The sequence below is a fragment of the Oreochromis aureus genome, linkage group 12, assembly GCF_013358895.1.
Source record: "Oreochromis aureus strain Israel breed Guangdong linkage group 12, ZZ_aureus, whole genome shotgun sequence".
Taxonomy (NCBI): domain Eukaryota; kingdom Metazoa; phylum Chordata; class Actinopteri; order Cichliformes; family Cichlidae; genus Oreochromis; species Oreochromis aureus.
Window position 1 is genome coordinate 3,219,423 of NC_052953.1, and position 20,730 is coordinate 3,240,152.

Sequence of the window (20,730 nt, forward strand, 5' to 3'; positions counted from 1 at the left end):
ACTCCACCACAAACCAGCTTTTTTTTTTTAATGACCTTTCCACGGCTGTGCTCCAGTTGTGCGCTTGTTTACTCATTCGCCTGTTATATAGTTTTCACTATATTGTGGAGTCACCAGGGAATGAGTCGGATGCACCGTAGAGTCATACGCTGGCCGCCTAAAACAGCAAAACATCTGCACCGCATTTAACACCAGAGACGCAACGATGCTGCTGTTTTTGGGTAAATGCAACAAAAATCTGTGTAACTTCACTTGGAAACACCGCCTACACAAACATGATGCAGGTGGCAGCAGTAACAGGATTATTATATATTAATCTTCTCTCACTGCAAAACAGTAGACATGGTCAAGGACGCTGAGGAAAGACCTGCTCGTGTACCTGAGTACGCAGGTGCACCAGAGGGAGGAGAAACAGGAGCGTTATTGGTGAATGATTCAAATAAACCAGCCAAAGACGCTGAAATGAGTGCTGGGCTCGAAAAAGACAGCTTAGAAAATCATGTTAGCTCCATGTCTGACTGCTGTTGTTCTCTTCTAACAACAGCCAGGCTGAAAGCCTCATCTGATTGGTACTGGGCAGCTAACAAGCAGATCGTAAGTCAGGTTAGCATAAAATAAATGTGACTTTTTATTAAACCAGTGTATTAACAGAGGCTACAAATAAGAAAAGATTTTGCCGAAATTAGTTTAAAGAATATTCAAACATCAGTTTGTGTGTATAAAATCTGTTACTCTTTGTAAACACTTGGGAAAATTGGCAAACTATAAACTTTAGTTTATAGTTATATAGAACAAACTGGTTTTTTTTAACTTCCAGATGACATTTTAGTTTCTTTTATTTCTCCATTTAGTCAAATTACAGGAGCAAATACTGGCCAGTTCGTTTCTTGTAGTCTCGCCCTCAGTTAAAGGAAATAAATTCCATCCACCTGTGTTGGTCCTCATTAGCGAGAGCTCCAACATGAACATGGTTTGAGCCCGAGGCTGATCCTGAAAACTGCAGACTCTGAAAAAAATCACAGAAGCCGGGAGTGAAGTAAAAACTGAAAGTGGGAGCACTTTAGGAGAAATGAGGTGAACAGCAAACAGACTTTCTGATCTTTATGAACACACATTAGCTTCATACTGTGTACAAAAATGATTTGATAAATCTCATTTGTAAACAGTAAACAGGAAATAGTGGATCAAAACAATTCAGTTATTCCAATAACAAATTAGACCGAGTCCTGGAGTAAGCTTAATGATTCCTAAGACAACAAGGAATATTTATGGATAGTGGGCTAAGCCGTGTTTGAAAAAGACAGCTTCGAGAGCCTCTTTCTGTAATTATACTCAAACCCTGTCAAATGGTCTATTTTTCAAAAACTCCCTCCAAACTTAAACTGATTGCTTTAGTTAAAGTAAAAACACTCACTGGCTATTGTTAGACGCTGCCATTAAACAATGCATACAAAGGAAATGGAGGGCATGCATACAGCTGCGTATAATTAAAAGTAATTATAAGTGTTTCTGAAGAGCTTCCACTTTTGTTTGTCTTCAAACAGAAAGTACAATGTTTTATTCTATAACTTTCAAAGAAACTATGTCTGTCTGTAAAATGTATTTCTCTGATGATGTGGATGTTGGCCCATTTCCTTTTAATGGTTACCTTACTGTCTTTAATGGCAGCAAACTGCGGTACAACAGTTAATGATACAGTACATAATGAACAGCGTGGTTTATCCATTCAAACAGCTCTTCTTTGTTCAAAAACTTCCCATTTCTAAGGTGGTGAATTAACTCTTAGTTTGTTTGGTTGTTTAACTCTTCATGCATGGCTTCTAATTTCAGAATCAGATGACAAGTTCCAGGTTCATATAACAGTAACAGGTCTCTCTTGTAAATGAGACATTCAGTCTCAGTAGGACTACCTGTATAAATAAAGGTTAAATAAGAATAAAAAAAATGCTTATTTTAAGTGGTAATTGGCTGATTTTAGGGTGGAAATGTGCACAGCTTCATTAGCCTACCACCTGTAAGCAGGGATGCTTTGAAACACTTTGTTTCGTGTTGTGGATAAAATCTGAAATCCTCAAAATAAAGTGTGCAAAAGGCCAGTCGGCTGAAGTCATTAATGCAGCCACTTCTACAAAGAAATATATCAGCACACAGCTGCCAGTTAGCCAATCGGCCGTGAGGCAACCCATTCTCTGCACCAATCAGAAGACACAGTTCCAGCTCCACATCAGGTACATGCTTCGACGCAAAGAGTTCGGCCGGAGCTGCAGAAACACAGCGCCACTTCACCACACGGCACACACCCCTTTACTACACTCTATATCATCACGGATGTGTAACCTGGCTTCCTGTCCAATAAATGAGTGAACGACAGAGACATGAGTGGAAGTGGATTCTTTGGCTAACCCACCTGTTCTTATCGGACAGCCCTGTTGGGATTGCAGATGCACAGAGTCAGCACCTGCATCATCCTGGCATTCATGTTTGCAGAGGTGACATCCTCCATTACATAATGTCTCCTTTGTTCAGTACTTCTTCTTCAAACCAACACGGTGCCACAGCAAACCAGGAAATAACTACAAAATATACTGACTCATGTTCACGGACTCATGAATTCAACTTTTCATGTCGATGCCACATGATGTTGAAAATCTAAGACGGGAGAAGAGAGACATCACAGGACTTTCCCACATGAAACAGTTTCCTGTTACTTTTCCCATTATTGCTACACTCACTATTTACTTTTGTTTTCATTTGATTATTTAGGAAAATCTTCGACTTGGTTAGCTTTAGGACAAGATTGTGGTTTGAGTTTAAATTGCTCTTTTAGCTTTAGTACTTGTTTACCTTCTACCACTGAGCCTCGTGTCTATTTTTGATGTCACATTTGGTAAACGGAGACGCACTGACGTCACTCTGTTCTCATGGAAACCCATTCCTGTCTCACACAGCCTCTAGCGAGCCCGACAAGCATCGTCTTCCTTTACAGAGGCCGCTGCCGGGGTCGAACCGAATGCTCGGCTGCTGAGGGTTGTTGAAATTCACAGACTGTCATAGTCTCTGCTGGCTGAGTTTCCTTAGAAACAGCAGAGGAATTGTGGGATCAAGGAATGCAGGACATCAGTGGTTCCCTTCCCATGTGCTGAGAGGTCCATTCATTACTTCTTTTAAAGGGGAAATGGCGAGACTATGTCAAGAAACCGAAAAAGATCTTTGTTTATAACTACATCACGATTTTATTTTGAAGGAAATATAATCATAGGGTTACTTTGCATAAATACCTGATTTTGTGGAAAACTGTCCAGTAGCAGCTTCAGTATTATTGAGCTGTTTATAGTAAAGTTAGCAAGCGGCAGCTCTTGTTTAAGGGTTAATTACAGACATTTAAATACATTTAATCAGTCTCTCCCTAAACTTAACCAAACTGACTTTAAACAGGCAGGAGGATGACGGACTTGGAGTTCTGAAGCGAGGAACCTGCGCTCTGTGCGCCAACCATCCGCCCCAACCTCCTCATCAACAAACAAACTTTATTTTCTAAAAGTGACCTGCAGGACCCACGAGGCAGTCCATCTGTGTTCTCACATGGACTCGCCAATATGTACATCCAGGAGAGAATATAATTGGTTTAGAAGCTCTTCGAGCTTGTAGGATGCAGAACACGTCCAGTCCCTCACTGTGGAACAACTGCCTGCTTACACTGGTGTGGTTAGGGACTACACAGGATTTAGGGAGCTGAGAGGAGTTTAATGTCCAGTCTGATATTTGCTTTCTCTCACACAGCTTAATTGTTTAAAATGTGTGTGTGAAAAAACAGCATTAAAGAACATATTTTAACAAGTTGTTTTGTTTAAGATGGAAAAAAAAAAACAGTGGGAGTGGGAATGAGCAAAACAAACAAAATTAATCATTTCCAAAAGATTTTTGCATGAATAAAGTTTGTGTTTGCTTCCTGTGAATCATAAGTAGGAGGGAATCAGCCGGAGAGCGCATAGCAAAGCATGCATGAAAAGAAAACAAGGCGGAAATGAAAAGTTAATGATGGAAAAATAAAAGTGAGTCCACCGAGACAGCAACCTGCTGCAGTTGTGATTTTGGACTCGTTGGAGCTAATTGGCTAATGCCTGCATTTAGAGATTCTTCCAGCATACAGTTGTTAGGAAATGAGAGTGCAGATGGAAATTGAGCTATTAGGCCAATAGCACCAAATGTATGCTTTTAGAGGGATCTATAAGGAGAGCAATGGAAACAAAAACAAGCGCATCAGGATGCTTTGCATCTGAGGAAAATACACCTTTTTTAATTTTAACAGGTTTTAAGTATCCAAGCATCGCTTTTTGGTACACTAAAGATCAAATTTAACAATATGCATATAAATGGAAGTACGTTTTGTGCACTAAAATCTTCTGTTTATCTTAAAACCAGCACTCCTGAATGGACGAGTGCATATTTAGCCTCTAATCACTTCTTTTCAATTCACATGCAGATTTTTAACATGCCAAATTCACCCCTGTGCCCCCCGTTTAATTGTCTTCTTCCTGTTCCCAAACTAACCTATTTAGCAGAGCTCATGCTTACGTGGGAGCTACAGAAAACAAAACACTGGGGAGGAGGGACTGGGGGGGCTCCCATTCACAATATGACAACCATGTTTTAAATTATGTCAAATCAGAGCGCGCTCCTCCCTCTGCTGGAATGTCTCTTTTAGCTCAGGGTAATATTATTGCTCTAGCATCCTTGTGTTGTGACACTGGGGGGTAAAAGCCGGTCCTGACCCCATGGAGGCAGCTGCCTGCCTCACCAGCTAGATGCACATTGTGACTCTGGCATAACTTTGCTGTTAGACGTCACAAGTCATTGTGTTGGGGCGTTTTTGTGTCTCGGGACAAAAAGAGCAAAGAAAACAATTGAGATGCTTTCAGTGAAATGCCTCCGCTTGGTGCCTTTATAATGCAAGTGGGGGTTAGCTTTGCACACAAAGGGTGATAGTTGTTCTTTTAGAGAAGCTGACTTTAAAGCACATACCTACATCTTGTAATTATGTTAGCCGTTCCCCTCGGACTGGCCTCCCTGATGCCCCGTCCTCACAAGACGATTATTTCGACTGAACAAAATTACAGAGCGACATGTTTGTTCTCTTAAACTGAGCACTGGTTGGCCAAACTCAAGACACGCAAAGGCTGTAATTAAAGATTTCTGAAACAATACACTTAAACCATAAATACATTTTTATGTTGGTTTTGTAAATATCTGACAAAATCATTTGTTCTTGTGAAAAGAACAACTTGCTGAAAAATAAAACATAAACTCCACTTTCTCAAATATTTAATATAAGTAATCAAAGTGTCATAAAAACATTCCAGAGCCCTCGCAGACAAAATGTTGTCAGCAAAATTGTTCCAGGATGAAAAAAAGGTCCTGGTGACGGATAAATATGAACTATGACCTGCATCAGTACTGCATTATGATTAAAAGATGTAGATAACATAGAACCAGTGGGACAGTCTTCCACGTTACACAACAAATCAGCAGAATACAACAATTAAAGAGCAAAACAACTACAGACTGGATTCAGCTGAACACATATCAAAGCCACTGTCATGTCTGTGTTGCTCCTGGAAAGACTGGAAGGCGTCTTGAATGGTGGCTTCTTCAGTCTCAGCTCACTGCAGGTTTGATCAATGGTTTTGACAATTTGCATATTAATGATCAAGAAACTGACGTCCCAGCCCATTGTTCCTTCAGTGGGCTGGTTTCAGTCATTATGCAAAGGTAGTCTTTATGAGATTGGGGAAACCTGCAGTCAGCTGAGACTGAAGAAGTCACCTGGATGATGACGAAACGTTTCTCCCACTGAAAACGTCCAGATGAACAGAATCAACGTTTTGGGCAGTTGGAAATTTCTTTCTCAGCATAGAAGGACGGACTTGAAATTGTTTGGAACTGGCCTTACCGTACTACACTTCCCAGATTGATGAGCAACAACAATCGCTTCTCTGAGTCTTATTTCCTTGACTCTGTGTTTCCACACATCTGAACCCTCCAGACCAGCAAACTGCAGAAATCTTTGCTTTTATAGAGTCGCTCACATTTGCTGATGATAAGTTACAGGTACACTGATTGGCCCACCTGGCTTCTACTTTTGTGCGTCTGCATTTTGGCTTAGTTTCTGTTAAAGAAATAATGACACAGTGTAATGGTACGTGCTATTTATCTATCTGTTTACCTCGTTTTAAGATCTGCAAAAGACTTGTGATGGTCCCTGTGTCTGCCCGGTCCGCCCGGCGAGGCTACAAGTGTTTCTGTTTTGTTTTGCTCTCTCTCTCTCTCACATCATTCTGCCTGGGCGGAGCTCACCGCGGGCTCCCGCCTCTGGTCCACGCACATCAAACTAATCACTCACCTGTGGCTCATCACAGGGAGTGGCTCTGAACTTCTTGTCGCTGGACTATTGAGTAAATCACGTCAGTGAGAGTCCCGGTTTCATAAGTTTCTGAGTTTCTTCGAGCATTTCTTGTTTCTCGTCTCTTTGTTTATAGATTCCCCGGACCCGTCCTGTAACCCCTGTAACCTTGGAAACCTGCGCATACCTGCACCTGGTGACTTTAAATAAAGAAGTGTTTAATTGTAATTCTCAGTCTGCGCTCGAGTCCGACCTGCTGGTCTAGATTATTTATGTTCTAATACATCAAACTGCAGGCTTAAAAACAGAGGGTGTCTTTTCTTTTTCACAAGTGGAAATAATATTAATTAACCTGCAGTTGTTTTTTTAACGTCCTACTCCTGTGTAAGCTGAAGACGTCGGTTCGTCCAGCTGATTTCCCCTAAAATCTTACATGGGAATGACACAATATAATCGGTCTATGTAACCTCTTGGGTAAAAAGTTTTATCACATTATTTGTACTGAAATCCAGTTTTTGACGCACGGGGCTGGTTTCAATTTGCGTCAGTTGGTTCGCTGCCAGTTGTTAGAGAAACGTATTTGTCTGGATGTGTGGGTGCAGCGAAGACCAGATGTCGAACTGTGAGGCCAGAAGAAGGAAGTTAGAGGATCTGTGTCTCTGCAGCAGGTCAAGGATCAACAGGATGTTGATAAACTAACAAACCAGGAAACCTCGACTCCTTAGACAATCATTCTTGCTCTTCTTCCAACTTCTCTCATCTCTTTGTGGTTCCATTTTATTCTCCCTCCACTTGTTAGTCTAGGCCTCCTGGGCCCTCATTCATTATCCCTACAGCTTGTCTCTACACAACCCCATCACCTCGTTTCTAGCACCTTTCTCGTCCACAGCAGTGAAGCCATGCGGCGTGCAGATGTGCCAGTTAATCAGGTTTCCTTATCTGCAGGCAGCTCACCCACCGGCCAACAGAGCCAGGTCTGCAAGCCGTTATAGCAGACTCAGACACAAACAGGAGCAAAACAACAACAGGTCGGTCACTTCTGCACTTTCTTATCTGACAATCCTTCAGCAGAATGAGAAGGCAAGAGAGGAGAGAAACAGGAGAGACAGAGTAAGGGGGGAAATGAGAAGACTGTCTTGACACAGGCCTCTAATGGCCCTTTCGCTGTGCCCAATAAAAGCAGTGATATATGATCATGTGTCTTCCATGTGTGATGCAGACTAAAGCAGCAACTCGGGGCTCCATCAGTCTGACACTTCATTCTCTCACTACGACCAACTGACAGGAAACTCCAAACTTGGAAATGAAATTGGTGGATTGTCTTGTTTTGGTTGTATACAGTGCGTAGCTGAATCTGGAGCTTGACAGAGCATTAGAGAAAACAAATGTTTCATTCAAGTCTAGATGTTGTTCAAGTCTATGGCTAACATAGTGTCCATTTATAGACATCTATGTGTGAGCTCGATGTATGAGCTTTGGTATAACTGAGTCATACAGCTGCCCCACTGGTTACAAAAACACCAAATTTGAATATTTGCCTTTTATGTCTTGTGGTTTTCCAACAGATCTAAGATTTAATGAAGTCAGAACTTGAGAATGTCAGTGGTTTATTGTCAAGCATGCAGAAAATTCAGAAACGCAGAGGAGTGGAGTTCAAGTCTTCATTTTTGTAGAAACAAAATTGCAATTTAGAGGCATGTTAGGGGTGTTTTTACACCAACTGCTGAATGTGTTAACGTGGCCTTTGGAAAGCAGTATCAAATTACCTAAAGCACATTTGTAAAAGTCATTTTTAATGGTTTCTGTGCTTTTTTATGTAACTCTATTACCCACAGGTTTACAATTTGCTTATCACACACACACCAGTAGTAGCAGCAAAGATGAAAGAGCTTGGTCTGATCATCGGGAGCAATTTGGAGTTAAATCCTCCTCTCATGCCAAAGAGGTGGAGCTGGATCTCAAACCACCAATTATTTGACTAATAGATGGCCAGCTGTTTGTGTGGAGTTAACTGGAAGAGATGATCAGAGTCTGAGTCTCCTCAAAACTGTCAGCCTGCAGTCTGAGATGCATTATTTTATTAGATCCACCTCACACAACACGACATAGCATGAACCTGCTGTCACTACGGGGGCCTAAAGTCACTCTTGAACTCTCAGGATTCCACATAAAGTATATAAAAGAATACCTCGAAGGCTTCTCACCCTTTTAACATCTTCATCACATGAATTATTTATTTTGTATTATTTATAACTTAATTTATTTTTAGTGTTCTTCCTAGATTATGCATTGCATTATCTAGGAAGCCCCCTGAGCCCAACCCCCTGAGCCACGGTTGCCCCAAAGGGATTGATCTTGTTTTATGTTTTGTCTATGAACAGTAGCTATACTGGTGCCCCAGAGCAGGCACAACCTTTGATCACAGCAACTCTTTGTTCAAAACTGCCGACGTCAGTGAATTACAACTTAATCTGTCTTTCAGTGTTAAGAAATTGAACAGGTTCTGTCTGGGGGATAAAAATGTTACAGCAACCTTTCAAGTTTGTACCCCAGCCACCAGTAAACAGGAAGGTCAAAGGTCAAAACTCCAAAATGAAATCACAGAACCAATCCTTTGGAATATCTTTCTCGTTATGTACTTGCCTTCCAGTCATATTCCTTTAACTCTGCAGTGGAGCTCTGGGTCACTGGGATGCATGGGAGGTGAAACATTTAGAGGATACCTCAGCAGCCGTGACTGAAAGTACATTTACTGAAAGCTTGTTAAACCATTTTGAGCCCGTTAACCTTTTCCATGTTCCCTTTGCTAACACGGACTGCATCTGTTATTGAAACGCAACCCACCTCCATTTATCGAGGTTGCTGAGCTTGGACCTCTCAGGGACGATGCTAATGCTATTATGGTAAAAATTCACATCTCATGCATCTAATTTAGAAGAACTGCAGCATCAGTAGGCTCCTTAGCCATTATTGTTTTAGTGCTTCCAAGTTTTTTTTTGTAAACACTAAAACTTAAAAAAAAAAGAAAAGTTTTTTAACGAACTCCTTCAGATCCTTGGTCAGAGCCCTTGTGCTGCCCCACAGTGGGGTTTAGCCTCATATTGCAGTGTGTGTGGCATTTTGATTTTGCAGGCTTCTACTTCTGTGGAATACACTTTTATGGCAGTGCAAGCAAATGCGAGCGTTTGTATTCAGCAAAGCAGAATGCAAACGCTACAAATGAAGAAAATGTTTGTTGCATATGGAAGACATTTGTCTTGTAATATGTGGTTAGGATTGTAAAAGAAAGGTAGTTTACCCAAACCAATGTCTTCACCTAAATGTAACCAACTATTTTTTATTGCCCACAGCACCCTCAGTAAGAGTCGTGTCAGCGGGGATGCAGAACACGAGAACTTCTCGTGATTCATGTAGACTTCGGATAGTTCCTGGAAAAAATGTACTTAGCAGGAAATATGTGACTGCAGAGAGACAATTATAAATCATTAAATATAAATGCATAATAGAATAAGATACATGTATAACCCTTTGATGGTTTTTATACCACAGTGGAGTTAAATCTTTGACTGTTTTACTTTATGTATACAAAGATTTGTATTAACAGCAGGTGTTAATACGCCTTACCTGCCTACTTGACATATTTTATTGTTACATTATTATAGAGCATAATGCTGTTGTTATTTTGTTCTATTGTTTTTCTTTAACATTGTATGTTAACCAACAGCAGTAACAGCTTAATCTTTATTGTTATATTTTGATGAAATAGAGTAAATATTTCAAATTTCATTGTTTTCTACATACTCATGATAACTGTGTAAGCATTCTTACATTTTTATCACATTAGACTTACACACTGATCACTTAATAGCAGGCAGGAAAAAATTTTTTGTGCTGCATGAGGAGAAACCAGCTAGAACACGTCCACACAGGGCAGGTTACTGTGCATCATGTGTTATCACACATATTTATATCTTTAACACTGTATTTTTCACATATTTCTTTATGTAAGTTTTGTGTTTTAGTGGTTAGTTACCACACTGAATTCATGGTGTAAATCTATAGTAAACTAGGCAAAATGAATAGCGTGTGTCCTTCCCCCCACTCTTATCCTTGTATACAGTTTCTATGCAGACACTGCACTCACTCAGAGATAAGAGTACATGTACAGTTATCCCACTGAGACTGATGTATTTACACAGGCCAGACAACTGCATGCCGTTGGGTCACATTTAGCTAATATTCAGCCAGGGAAAAGGCCTTTTCTTTTTACATGGCCACATAATGTTGGATGAAATAACATTAAGATTGCAATTACAATTAATTTCTTGTTCATGGTTATTATTACATTTTGTAACCTAATCTGACATTACAGCACATCCAAAGTCTCAGAATCCATTGCTGGATCATCCACTAATATGTTTTAGGGTGATTTGACTTGATTTTCAGTATTTTGCCTTTCAAAAATGCATCTGAAGCTTCTGTGCTGTTATATCTGGTGCAGTTAGCACATGTTGCTCCAGAAACAATAGCTGTAATGAAATGGTCCATTGGAGTGAATAGAGATCGACGAGCTCTAACAACCCGCCTCCCAATCTTTTTGTGTTCATCTATAGTCATCATTATCAGTGCTGGAGCACTACTGTTCATGTTCGAACCTGATGCTAAAAGGAGGAACCTGGTTCACTAAAATGTGACAAGGAGCTCTGAGCAAGTGTCAGCATGTGATGAGCTCAGAGAGAGAACGTGTTGAGTTCACAGTCTCACCGCCTGGTGATGGGGACACGGAGACTAGAGGGGTACAAAAGGAAGCAGTTTGCTTGTTGCACATTGCTTTGTCGGTGATGGTTCGAGTCTAGTGAACATTCAGGTCTCCGGTTGCCTAGGTAACCCTTTAATGTAGTTACCAGTGTGTCCTGTGCCAGTCAGTGGTATACCCTCCCCTGACTCAGGACCCATCGACTTCACAGTAGTTTTTCTGCATCTGTGGCCTCTGCGCTGCTAGCTCATTCCTTTGCTTCCACTCTTTATCTGTGTTTCAGAAATTGTTGTTAGCTCTTAACAAACTGTTAAATTTGAGTATTTTTATTAGGAAATAAAAGCCTATATCACTTAGGAGGATAATCATTTCAAGGCCCCTCAGATTCATCTGGTGAACTTCTAGAGGTGACATGAACCTTGGGTTGGGAACCTCTGGATTTAACTGCCTAACTGCAAGTTCAAGCTACTTATAACTCAAGCATCTTTACCACCTACAATAGTCTACCACCAATGAAACATTTAGAAACAATTAGAACATTCTAGAGAGTCTATAGTTACTTTTACTCAAGAACAGACTCTGGATACTTACAGTAACATTTGCTGCATAAAAACACATCTTCGAGCTCCACAGTGTTACATTTGGATTGTAATTCTAAGTTCTAATAGTACAGGCCATGCCGATGTTAAAGCTAATCAGTATTTATATTTGTATAAATCTAACTGTTATCTTACAAATTCGGGCTCCCCATCAATGCCTACTTGGTAAGTTGATATTCGACTGAGACATTTAGGCTAATGTATTCTCCTAAAACTCCAATCCATTATTACTTATAAGCTTTTTTACCATCATTTGATTCTGAAGTATTTGTATAAAAAAGAAAAACCCAAACAAATCAAAGCAGAAGTGCAGAAAACAATCATGTGGTACCATTCGGAGCAAAGTGACTGACAAAAAATTGTGATGAGAAACATAAGAACAAACATACCTGTGAGTCCATGTGAACCCCAGTCAGTAGCATGAGGATTAATGGCAGATTAAAGTTCATATTATTGCAGTTTTATTGGTTCACCCCCTACCCAGATAATGAATGCAGTGCTCTGTCTTTTATAGCAGAGCTTTTATAGAGGAACTGTGCTTTTCTCAGAACTACCTTTGTCATAATGCTGGGATATTTTAACAGATGCAGCATCATAGCCAAATGCACTTGAAGGAAATGTCAAACTAGATAAAATAAAACCTAGCAATTTTATTTTCCCCAAAACACATTTTATTCATTAGTGTGCAAATTTCACAACAATTTTTATCTCATGATTCTCGGCTTGTTCTCAGGAGCTGTCACGGTTCTTTGTGTTTCCTGTCTCTGTCATCACATTTACCGTCAGTCTTCGTGGCTCAGGGTTGGTTATTTCGTTTTTTTAGTGTTTCTTTGTTTCACTTTGAAGGTTTTCTCGTTTCTCTTGTCGTGGTTTTACTTTGTAGCTGTGCCACATGTCATATCTAACAGACTCTTTAAAATGAGACCCTGAGGCAGCGATGCCTTATTTAGTTAAATGCTGCTCCCTCAACTCCTCATGTCTCTACCTCACCTCCTCTGCCCTCATCATTAGTGGTCGGGACTAAAATTGGAGGTGAGGAGCTGAGAGGAAGAGTTGAGGATGTGCAGGATGAGAATGAGGAGGAGCGTTGTTCTTTGGACTTTTTGGACTGGCCAATAAAACCTTGTTTGGTTTGTTAACTTTAATCTTCCTACATTTGGGTGCTCACTCCATCTCAATCAAAAACACAGACGTTCTAACAGTTGGTTACCTCTTCTGTGTCTTCTTCTTTTGTCCAACCATGTGTTTATTGGAAGGAAAATGGGGGAATATTATTCTTTCTGGTGGTACAATCAGTTTGACCACACTGTACTTGGGTGTGGGGGCCTCGTCTCAGGAGTTACAAGACTGGTTAAAGTTAGACATGATCTGTTATATTAATTAATGTTGACTTCTTATTTACTGCCAAAAAACTCACTTGAGTTGTGAATCATACAAAGAAGAAAGATTATAATCCTTCTTTGGTGAAATTTGCTCACAGCTTATCTCAGGTCAAATGGGGGAATGATGACACTATATGCGTGTATACTTATTGCAGTTTGCAACTACACAAAATGAAGCTTTAACCTATGCAGATGAGTTCTCCAATCACATGTAGTTCCACGCAGATGCTGAATGTTGATAGGTTAAACAATTACCCAGAACAGGAAAGGTGGTAAGGGACTAACAATGGAGTTCACCATGTAGAGGAAGGACTGCAAAAGTAACAGATCGGCTCCAGTGGACACTTTTCACTCTTTTGAACGCTCTGTTTTGCTTCAGCTCTTTGTATGTTCAAACTTCAGTCTTCTCTGAAAGAACAGCACAAGCAAGTGTACTGGCCAGTTGTTTGTGAGACTGCCCCCTGGTGACGGTAAGCAGTTACAGCACTTGATGGTGTGGAAAATAAAGCATTTTGGACATTTCACACTAGAGACTAGGGATGGGTATTGATAAGATTTCCACGATTCCGATTCCATTTTCGATTCTGTTTAACGATTCGATTCTTTATCGATTCTTTTTTTTTAAAAAGGAGAACACTAAGGTCGATTAGCTTAGAACTTTGTTTTATATCTTCTCTTTGAACAAGATAGAAATTTAGGAGTAACATGGCCTTACAAACCCAACAGTGAGATCTTAAGAGATCCACAGCCACGGCTCTTCAATGGGGTGTCACAGGGTCCCCAGAAAAAAAAAAAAAAAATTGTAAATGTAAAATAATAAAATAAATATTCTTCTGTAGCAATAACAAAGTATAACATAAATTATTCTGTAGCAATTACACAAGAATATCCAGTAATGTCCCTGCCTACAATTAAACACATTCACTTACCGAAAATCGGGGGCATCTGCTGTGGCAAATGGGTGCAAGCCTTTGACCACAAACTTAGTCACTGCTCGGTGACATTCGTCTATCCTGGCCTGAAAGGAGAGGCTAACGGTAGACTGCAGCGAGAACTGCCAGCCAGACTCTGTCTGTCTCATCATGGTCACCTAAATGCAGCGCAATGGCAGGATTTGTAATAAGGCCGATCACGCTAACATAATATGCACTGTTAGCTGATTAATTACCTGCCGCATTAACGGGAGAGGACGTGCAAACGTTACCGCTGCTGCTGGGTTGAGATTCACGAGTCCGGAGCGGAATTAAAAACACGACATTCATTTAAGGTCATCGCGTGTTTTGTGAGCAAATGCTTTTGCATATTCGTAGTGTTTCCTCCTTTAAATGAAATATCTGCTTTGCAAGTATTGCAAGTTGCCCCGTTGTCATCTGTTCTCGTAAAGTATAACCAAACTTTTGAGCGTTTGAGTAAATGACGCTCCGCAATGTGGTGACGTCTTTCGGGGCGACTGGAATCGATAAGGGAATCGTTTGCAAAAATGGCAAACAATTCCAAGGAATTGAAACAGTGGGAACCGGTTCTCAACAAGAACCGGGTTTCGATACCCATCCCTACTTGAGACATTTACATACTTATGAGACTTTGTGAAACTTTTTTAGTTTTTAGAAATTCTAATAGACTCCATTTTTTTCATAAAAATGTGGAGTCTTCTTCACACACAAAGGAGAATTGCAGGCTTCCCTTAGGCAGTATCATTAGGAGGCATAACATACACTTTCACTGCTATGCAGATGACACCCACCTTTATCTGTCCATGAAGCCAGATAACACACACCGATTAGTTAAACTGCAGGAATGTCTTAACCTCCTAGGACCTGGCGTCCACATATGTGGACATCACATTTTGGGATGTCTAGACCAAAATACTAAATTTTGCTCTACAGGCTTGATATCCACTTATAAAGACATTATACTGCCACTGTTCTATCGAAATTTAAAACAAATGTCCTCTTATGTGGATCTCATTTTTCTCAGAAACAAAAATTAGGTAAAAAAACCCAACAAAATCAGGTAATTCTTGTTTTTACATTCATCAGGTCCCAATCAACCCAAATATGCATGCCATGAAAGAGTTCGGGTCTTAGGAGGTTAAAGACATAAAGACCTGGATGACCTCTAATTTCCTACTTTTAAATTCACATAAAAATGATGTTATTGTATTCAACCCTAAAAATCTTAGAAACATGGTGTCTAATAAGACACTTACTCTGGATGACATCACATTGGCCTCCAGCTGACCTTCAATGGGCATGTTAAACAAATATGCAGGACTGTGTTCTTCCATTTGCACAATATCTCTAAAATTAGAAACATCCTGTGTCAGAGTGACGCTTCCTGTTAAATCCAGAATCAAATTTAAAATCCTTCTCATCACATACAAGGTCTTGAATAATCAGGTCCCATGTCATCTAAAACAGCGGTCCCCAACCTTTTTAGCGCCACAGACCGGTTTATGTCGACAATATTTTCACAGACCGGCCTTTAAGGTGTTGCGAATAAATACAACAAAATAAAACCAGTACTGATATGAAAAGAAGAAGATTTATTCAGAACACACAGGAAAAGACCCAGGGACACTGAGTTAATGATAAAAACGATTAAAAAGATAACGCAAAAAAACGATAAAAACACTGAAAACCATAAATTTTACACCCGAGCCTTAACACTCGCGGCCCGGTACCAAACGACTCTGTGGCCCGGGGGTTGGGGACCGCTGATCTAAAAGACCTTCACTCTCAGACTGCTGGCTTAGTTGTGGTTCCCGGGATATTTAAAACAGAATGGGAGGCAGAGCGTTCAGCTTTCAGCAACGTGTTAAAAGGGGGTTTTTCCTTCCCACTGTCACCAAGTACTTCCTCTTATAAGGGGTCGTGTGATTGGTGAGGTTTCCGCTGGAGTGTTGTAGGATCATTACATTACAATATAAAGCACCTTGAAATGACTATTGTGGTAATTTGGCACTATATAAGTAAAATTTGAATTTAACTGAATTTTATCATTGGAATATATAGTATTTCAGTGTGAAAGCAATAATATATAATATATATTCATGAAAACATGATATATGGTCTGTACAAGAAATTTAAAAAATACAATGGTCACTTCAATAAAGGAAAGCTGAGTTTAGATACAGAAATGCAAAAAACATGGCATTGGTCAGTAGGATCAGAACAATAGATAAGAGTATGACAGGGTAATTACTTCCACTGGTGTCTGAGCAATTTGACACTCATGCTAAAAAGAGAGGAAAATTAATTCATGCCATGGTGCAAACTATAGACACTATAAATACAGCTGTAGATTCAAAGAAAACTGAAAAGTGAAGCCAGCTAAAGTCCTTAAACCTGTGGACTCTGTTAATAACCACCAGGAGGCAATAATATGGATGCAAAAAGATTTCCAGTCCTATGGAAGTACACAGGAAAAATGGCCCTTGGCCCTGATGAGTTTATGGGCTCAGTCACTCAGTCACATTAAATAAAATTTAATTTAATTTTGTGTCCATTTTGATTATTCTGCTTTTTAGAATGGAAAACCATTATTTTCGGAACACTAAGATCATTTCAAGGCTCCATATCCCGACTTCACTAACCAGCAGGTGTTATCCCTCTGGCTCTGTTTGTCTTTTATACTGTCTAAGGTCCAGTCTCTACTTGGCTGTCCATCGAGTTCTGTTACTCTGCATCCCTGTTCTGTGGAGCCCCACTCACCAATATTAATCTCATACTGCCCAATATCTTTGCACATAAGAAATGCAGTTTTATTATACAGTACTTGTATTTATACTATAGGGACAAAAGTACTGGCCACTTGCATATTAAACCTACAGAAACTGCTTCTCCATGCAAACCCATGCCATGAAGCTCCTGATGCACAGTTTGTGTGCTGAAGTTTATGCCAGAGGAGGTAGTGTGTTTAGCAACAGCAAGAAGGTCGTTGGTTCAAATCCAGTCTGGAGCCTTTCTGTGTGGAGTGTGTATGTTCTCCCAGTATCTACGCGGGTTCTCTCTGGGTAATCCAGCTTCCTCCTAAAACATGCAGTGTCAGGTTAATAAGTGACTTTAAATTGAACATAGATGCTAATGGTTGTTTGTCCCCTTGTGTTGACTCTGATGCAGACGTGTCCAGGATGTACCCCGCCTCTCGCCCTGTCACAGCTGGGGAGGCTCCAGCCGCCTCACAACCCTGGAACTGAACAAGCAGGAGAAAATGGATGGAGGTTTGGAATTCTGCAGGTATCAAATCAGCAGAGCGACTTTCATGCGCTATGTGTCTCAGCAACCCTGCTCTGTAACTTTACATGATCTGCCACTTCATGTCTGAGTTGCTTTATGTCATCCTCCTGTGGAAAAATGGACTGAAAACACTCAAATATTAAGAGGTTTGGCCCAACACCTCTGTCCATATAGTTCATTATTTAAAAATCCTACTTGCTACTCCATGAAATTTTGAATATGCTGTACTTTGTGCAACATAATTTTTTTTTTAAAGCTCTAGTTGCTTTTTTGCTTTGCAGTTTTCTCTGCTAATCCAGGCCAGAGTCACGGTTGGCCTGGAGCCTATCCCAGCTTTCACAGGCTGGGAGGCAGGGCACACCTGGACAAGCTGCCAGGACTAACACAGAGAGACGGACAACCACTCACATCCACACTCACACTTACAGCCAACTTAGATTCACCCATTAACCAAGCATGCATGTCTGGGCTGCAGGAGGAAGCTTGACCAGAAAAAAGTCCCATGTGGCCAGTGGATTTAAACCCAGGACTGCAGCAGTTTAAAAAAATCTAAATCTAGAATATATAATTCAGTGTTAGAAGTTTTCTACACATGAAAGTCATTAATTATAATCCAATAATATGAATAGTATCCTGCACAATGTGTAGTTTTAATTGAAGTTACCACTTAAGCAGCAGTTTATCTAAGTGAAGAGTATTTGTTTCCCCACTTTGGAGCCACTTTTCATCTAATAACATCCGTATTAGCACAATCAGGAGAATCTATTTATACAACTACTTTCTTCCACGTGTTTCTTCCCTCTGGTCCTCCGTGGGTTCTCGGTGACCCACGGTACGCGCCACTAAAGAACAAGAAATTGATTTTAAATAAATACCTGAGTCCTGCGCTGGCCTGTAATTCTTCTTCGCGGGATTATTGCTGGCATCGTTAGAGTTGATAAGTTTCTTGTTGTTTGTTGAGTCGCTCACTTGTGTGTGGTGAGATGAGGGAGGGGAGGGGTATGGGGGTTGGGTTCTTCATCCTCCTCCTCCTCCTCCTGTCCCTCCATGTGTTCGGACTCACATAGTGACGTCACACAGGGCTGGTCTTGCGTTTATTAGCCAGCGGAGGCTGGTGCCAGGTTGCAAGAGCTACACACTGCTGCTCTGTCCGGTCACGGCAGAGAGGGGTGTCCTACTAACTTCACCAAAACTTTCACGAAACTCAGTCATCAGAAAAACACTGACTGAATGACAAAAGTGTCGCAACTCGCTTCACTCCTGCTTTAATGAAACTTTAACTACTTTATGTTGCTTCTTGTTTTTTCTGATTTTTACCTAAGACCGAGGCATTGACCGCACATCCAGTTTGATAAGTTTTGAATGAGCCGGGTCACGTTTGCGTAAAGATTTTTGTCTCTTTTTTCCCCCTTATTTTAATTTCACGTTGGGATAACGTTTTTTGTTTTTTGTACTTTGTCATTTAAGACTCGTGATGGCTGTCCTGTCACTAGCTTTACTACTTGTAGGACTTGTACTGACTTCAGCTGCTAAGGTAAGTGTCTGCACCGCTTCGCCGTTGCTTCCTTTTACGCATATAAATACGCGCAGTTTGACTGAATCCCGTCAATATTAAACGAATTCAGCTGTAAAGCGGAGAAAAAGTGGAACGACACAACTACAAGTCTCTGAACTTTCGGCTCTGTAAATTTGAACACTTCTGTGAAATACATGTTGACACTGCAGACGTCTGAGTTTTGCCCTTTGGATGTAAAACAGGTATTTTCGGACTTTTTACAAGCAGCACGGCCCACAGAAAACTCCAGAGCTGCTGTGTTGTTACCGCTGGACATCTCAGACTCTGATCTATCATTTCCTTCTGGCGTGTGCCGCATTTAACGAGCTCTTTTCTCTCTTTTACAGGCTGGTGAAGTAGATAGAGAGGGTAAGTCTGGCTTTATTTGTGTTCGTTTTGTTAATAATTAGATGTGTGTAGAAAAAATGCAGAGGAGTTTCTCCCCAGTCAGAGAAGAAACTCATGAGGACAAGTTGGATCACTGAGATCAAAGTGGGAGGGGAGTTTGTGTGTGAGGAGCTCTGTAATATACCCCCTCGCCCTCCCCTAGCACCCTACACACAGAGTCCTCTATCACACATACACACTTATATTGCATGAGCAAGCTGCTTCACGGGCTTTGTTATACAGGAAAGAAAATTCCTCCTCGAGATCCTGAACATCTGTTCTTCATTCTGAGGTTAAGGAACAAGTGAGCTGCAGCAGTGTCCACGTAGGATCCTTTTACACTGGCCCTTATCTTCTGAACACCTCCAGGGCCCTCACACAGCAAGATGACAGCTGGCTGTGGGCTGAACATTTGTGGTTCCCCGTTGCTTGTAGTGAGCCACTGTTTGCTCCATGTGGCCATTATCGGCCTTGTAAAGCAGTTTCCTTGCTCATTTGGCTGGGCCTTTCTTAATTTGCCACTTCTGTAACTTTTACAAGGAGATTTCTTTTGCTTAGATTTCATTTTCTCTGGTCTCAAATAATAGATGAAAAAGTAAATCTTGTGGATTTTCCTGTTGATTCTGTTACTATTTGTAAAACTGAGTGAGCTCAGGTTGAATTGTAAGGGATGGGGAGCAGAAGGTAAACATGGGGAGGACATCAAGCAAAAGGTCCTATCTGCTGAAATATAATGAAGCAAATATAAAGTTCTTTCCTAGTGAAGGTCAGACCCTGATTGGGTTTATGGTTAATCCCTGACGATCATCCTCATTCCCAGGGCATCAAATGCTGCCTTTGGCCTCTTTTAAATACATCCAGCTGTGGCAGCTGTAACTTGTCACATATGGCTGCGTGGTTAGGAACCCTCGACATCACATTTAAATCCACTTGTGAGTGTAATTTCTCAAAAGGCAGGGTTAGATCTGTGAAAAGGAATATTTTATCCCAAAACTGAACCTAAACTGAACTAAACCACGATTGAAAACAAACACTCTTTGCTCTTGGCAACCAGTATCACCAAGGCACGTGTCGGGGAGTAAAGCATAATTGTATAACGCTAACTGTAATGTAATCGCATTACAAATTCAGTAATTACATGACTGGTACAATTATGTTGTTACTCTTGTGACAAAGGTTCTTCAGTTATTTGGATAGAAAGAAAAAAAAAAACACACCAAAAAAGCACTAAGTAAGTAAGTAATTTAGTAATCCATTACTTTCCTTGGAATACCTCTGTGATGTCACCTGCGTGTGAGTGCTAAATGGTTTCATCCGAGCATATCGAGGTTCACACTCCCACCTCACTGCTCCAACATCTGTTGTGATTATATCCATCATACGGTCGTCTCATCTGAGGGGCTAAATGTCTCC

At 40.7% G+C, this 20,730-nt stretch overlaps 1 protein-coding gene across 1 annotated transcript in view; it reads left to right on the plus strand.

Moving 5' to 3' along the window:
- Positions 1-20,730, plus strand: part of adamts3 (ADAM metallopeptidase with thrombospondin type 1 motif, 3) — a 184,556-nt gene that overhangs the window by 16,947 nt on the left and 146,879 nt on the right. Inside the window, exons 3-5 of the mRNA XM_031756603.2 lie at positions 17,259-17,375; positions 18,843-18,909; positions 19,278-19,299. Of these exons, the coding sequence (XP_031612463.2) occupies positions 17,259-17,375; positions 18,843-18,909; positions 19,278-19,299 (206 nt within the window). The remainder of the gene's footprint in view (positions 1-17,258; positions 17,376-18,842; positions 18,910-19,277; positions 19,300-20,730) is intronic.